The following is a 4,346-nucleotide window of genomic DNA, read 5'->3' as shown; positions in this document are numbered from 1 at the left end:
GTCCCTCCCTCCCAATAGTCCCTCCTTCTCGACAGCCCCTCCCTCCCTCTCTCTCTCTCTCCCTCGAGAAGTATCCATGTCCTCTTTCGATCAGCACCAGCGCCCCCCAGCGCAGCAGGCTTCGACGGCCTCGTCGCAGCAGGCCAGTGCTGTGCCTACAGCCGCTGGTGGTTACCAGCCCGGGGCGCCCCCCTTCCATCCAGGTGCCACCCCCTTCGCTACAGAGGTATGGCTGCTTCCTCACTTCTCTCTCTCTCTCTCTCTCTCTCTTTCCTCCGCATGCACATATACATATACACACACACACACACACACACATACACACACGCATGCATACGCATGCATACATGCACGCAAGCACGCGCGCTCCCGCTAACTCACACGCTCCTTGTCAAATGCGACAGCATCACCAGCAAATGCAGCAGCATGGTCAGGGACACACATCGGCGGCGGCGGCGGCGGCCGGACAAGCGGCACATTCTCAGCAAATGAATGCCCCGGCGCCGAGCGGTGATGGCGGTCCCTCGACCTACCACATCCCGTACAGTCGGCACCAATCCTACGGCGGGACTGGTCCGGCGGCCGGCGGAGCGCAGTACCCCCAGGGACAGGCCCCCTCCTCCGCGGCTGGGCCCCGGGCGGTTGGTGCTGCTGGGACTGGCTCCAAGCCATCGGCCTATGCACCTGGCCAGCAGCCTCGCATGCCGCCCACCAGCGGCATGGCCTCAGCCGTGTCCTCCTCCGCGTATCAAGTCCACCCGGGGGTGGCATCCGGTACTGGTGCTTCCTCGGCGGCCGCCCTGCAGCATCGGTCCATCTCTGGGCAGCTGTACCATTCAGCCGGCCGGCCTGCTGGCTATCAGCAGCAGCACCTTCAGCACCCGGTCAGTACCATGCCTGCCCCGCCGGTGACCATTTCGGTCAATGTCGGTGGGACCAACTTCGAGGTGGATCCCAAGTTCCAAATCATCAAGGCGATTGGCCAGGGCGCCTACGGAGTGGTCGTGTACGTTTGCCTTTTTGTGGGCCTACCTTTCCTGCTCATGCCTTCCTTTTCGGGTATTCCTCGTGTCTTTGGCTGCCTGGGTGTCAGATCCCCCCCCCCCCCCTTCTCCTGTGTTTTAACCTCTCCCTCCTCTCCCTCCTCCGTCCCTGGACCCATCCACTACTATGCGCATGCATGCGCACGCACATACACACACATACACACACATGTTTGCACACTTCCAGATCTGCCATCAACACGCAAACCGGCAAGAAGGTGGCCATCAAAAAGATCGCCAACGCATTCCACCATCTGACTGATGCTAAGCGCACCTTGCGCGAAATCAAGCTCCTGCGCTACTTCAACCACGAGAATGTGCGTGTCACTCTCTCTTCTTTTCGCCTGACTCCCCATGCACACACACACACACACACACACACACACACACATCCCATCTACGTATGGTCGCTTCACAGTCATATCTATGTCTTACCCTTTTGTCCCTTTGTCTCCCTCCCTTTTCTCGCGGGGAAATGCAGATCATTTCGATCGACGAGATCCTCCGGCCTCCCTGTCTGGCCAAGTTCAACGACGTGTACATCATCAGCGAGCTGATGGACACTGATCTGCACCAGATTGTGGGGTCCTCCCAGCCACTGACAGATGATCACTGGTACGTTTTTCTTCCATCTCCCCCCCCCCCCTCCACTCTGCCCATCCCCCTCGCGATCTCCCCCCATGACGTGTGGTCCCTTAATTCGGCGAGTCTAACCCAGGCTCCTCTTCCTTGATACGCGTGTCTGCGGCCGGGGCACGCGCATGCCCGCTTTGACAGCCAGTACTTCATCTATCAGATCCTTCGCGGTCTGAAGTACATCCACTCGGCCAACGTGCTGCATCGCGACCTGAAGCCCAGCAACATTCTGCTGAATGGTAACTGTGATCTTAAGGTATGTGGTGGCTGCCTGGACATCCACTTCCCACCCCTCGACTTTGGACATCCTCTCTAACCTTCTCCCCTCCCCTCCCCCCTCTCTCTCTCTTCCCTGTCGCTGGGCTCCTAGATCTGCGACTTTGGCCTGGCCCGCGTGGCCAACCAATCTGCCAGCCCCTCGATTAGCGCTTTGACCGAATATGTGGCTACCCGCTGGTACCGTGCTCCGGAGATCATGCTCGGCTGGTGCCCCTACACCAAGGCCATTGATGTCTGGAGTGTTGGCTGCATCCTGGTGGAGATTCTTGCTCGGCGCCCGCTCTTCCCAGGTCGCGACTGTGCGTTCATTGTCACCTCTCTCTCCCCTCTCTCTTCAGGGGGGTGTTCCTTCCTCCTTCTCCCATGCCATCCCTTCAACACCTTCATGCGAAAGGATGCTCACACGCGCACGTACACACACATATGAACACCATAGACATCCACCAGCTCAACCTCATCACCGAGCTCACGGGGACCCCGGACGAGTCGCTCATTGCCCGGGTGCACAACCCCCGTGCGCAGACCTTCCTCCGGTCCCTCCCGCCCCGGAACAAGATGTCCCTGCGGGATCTCCTCCCGAACGCTAGCGATCTGGCCATCGACCTGGCCGAACGCATGCTGAATTTCGATCCGGCCAAGCGCATCACTGTCGAGGATGCCCTGCGCCATCCATATCTGGCCGCACTGCATGACCCTACCGATGAGCCCGAGGCCCCGGCCATCTTCGATCTGGACTGGGATTCGGTTTCCAAGTGCGTGAAATCCGTGCGCAATCAGGTCTTCCTGGAGATGCTGGCCTTCCATCCGGAAGCCGCCGAGCCGGGCTTCGACGTGGCCAGCCAAACCATCGGCTCGACTCCCGTCAGCCAGTCCTCATCGAGTGCCAACATCGCCGCCATGGGCGGAGCCGGTGTCGGTCGCGCTCCCGCCCCCCAGCACTACCCTCAGCACTACAGCGGCACGGTTCCCGGTGCCGGTGGCCGGACGTCCATGATGTCGACTCCCGGTACGGGGGCCACCTCCTACCACCCGCAGCAACATCAGCAGCAACATCAGCAGCAGCAGCAGCAGCAGCAGCAGCCGTCGCACCACCATCACGCCACCGGGTCCCACCAGTATTCGCGCATGTAGGGAGGTGTCGCATGTGGTCTTTCCCGTCCGGCTCTGCGCCCCTCTCTCTCCCTTCCCCCCTCTCGGCCGCACACGGCCAGTTGTACCATAGTAGCCCCCCCCCCCCCTTCCCTGCCTTTGCGCGGGAGGCGGCAGAAGCAGCATCTCTCCACATGTGACATGTGAGCGTGCACGCGCATACGCGGCATGACTTCCCCCCTCTCACCTAGATGTGTCGCGCACATGCCTCGCGTTGTGTTGCACCGCTGCCTCTCGCCTTTCTCCCCTTGCCTGCGCAAGTGCGCCTCACTCTCTACCCATGTGTGCTTTTGCGTGACTCCCGCTCCCTGTGACGGACCACGCGAACACAGCTGTACATTATCCTCCCCCTCGTCCCTCTCCCGCCTCTCGCCCTCCCTACCCCCTCTCACTGCCCTTGAGCACTTGGAAACGCTGCCCGAACGGGAGGCTGAGGGTCGCGCCCACATGTGTGCATCGTGTCCATGCCGAATGCATACGCGCACTTCGCCCCAGAAGAGTTACCTCCTTGTCGTAATAAACACCATCCTCCTCCCCTCGCCCCCCTGTGTGCGCATTGCGAAACTACGATGTGCACTTTTACGAAAAGTAGGTGAACTCCATGTCTCATTGTCAACGGCAGTGAGGGGGGGGGGGGGTCTTTGGTGAGGCAAAGGACCCAAGGCGTGACAGAGGAAAGGACAAGCGGCCCAGGCGAGGACTGCCTCAGCTCTCTCTGCACATTTAGCATGGGGACTCCACCTGGCTCGATGTACCACCTGGGAAGGTGGCATCCATTCAAAGGGGGTCTATTATGTGTGTACATGCTGTGAAGATTAAAGAGGAGGAAGAGGAGGAAGGGGGCGGGGTGGGGGGCTGTCGGGCAAGAAACAGAGGAGGAAGGATAGATTGAGAGACAGACATGCGCGCTGAGTTGGGCTGGGGACACGCGCGCACGACCAGATGGGAGAGGAGACACAAAAAACTGCTGAGCATCTCTCTCATGGTGTCGGAGAGACACACACCGACCCTCTCTCTCTCACACACACACGCACACACATGCGGATGTGTGTGCGTGTGCATGCACACGTGGGTGAAGCCGCGACAAGGGAGAAACAAGGGCATATCTGGCCCTCCATGTGAACCTTTTCACCCTCGGTCCCATCCACAGGTCAGCGAGTAGACCGTACGCAGGTGCCGGAGAAGGAAAGAAGGGAGGGGGAGACTGATTGCCGCCTGTTGGGGGAGGGGGGGAGGGGG

At 60.4% G+C, this 4,346-nt stretch overlaps 1 protein-coding gene across 1 annotated transcript; it reads left to right on the top strand.

Moving 5' to 3' along the window:
• Positions 1 to 42: 42 nt before the first annotated feature.
• On the top strand, positions 43 to 3,089 carry H696_02257 (CMGC/MAPK protein kinase; the record flags this gene model as incomplete). Its single annotated transcript, XM_009496159.1, has 7 exons — positions 43 to 226; positions 405 to 1,006; positions 1,231 to 1,360; positions 1,525 to 1,658; positions 1,821 to 1,935; positions 2,050 to 2,257; positions 2,395 to 3,089. Exons 1-7 carry the CDS (start codon positions 77 to 79, stop codon positions 3,087 to 3,089), a joined length of 2,034 nt encoding a protein of 677 aa, XP_009494434.1. The 5' UTR covers positions 43 to 76.
• Between the last annotated feature and the right edge of the window lie 1,257 nt (positions 3,090 to 4,346).

This window comes from Fonticula alba (genome assembly GCF_000388065.1).
Source record: "Fonticula alba strain ATCC 38817 unplaced genomic scaffold supercont2.3, whole genome shotgun sequence".
Classification (NCBI taxonomy): domain Eukaryota; order Rotosphaerida; family Fonticulaceae; genus Fonticula; species Fonticula alba.
Note: the sequence above shows the minus strand (reverse complement) of the source record. Positions and strands in the feature narration are given on the sequence as shown.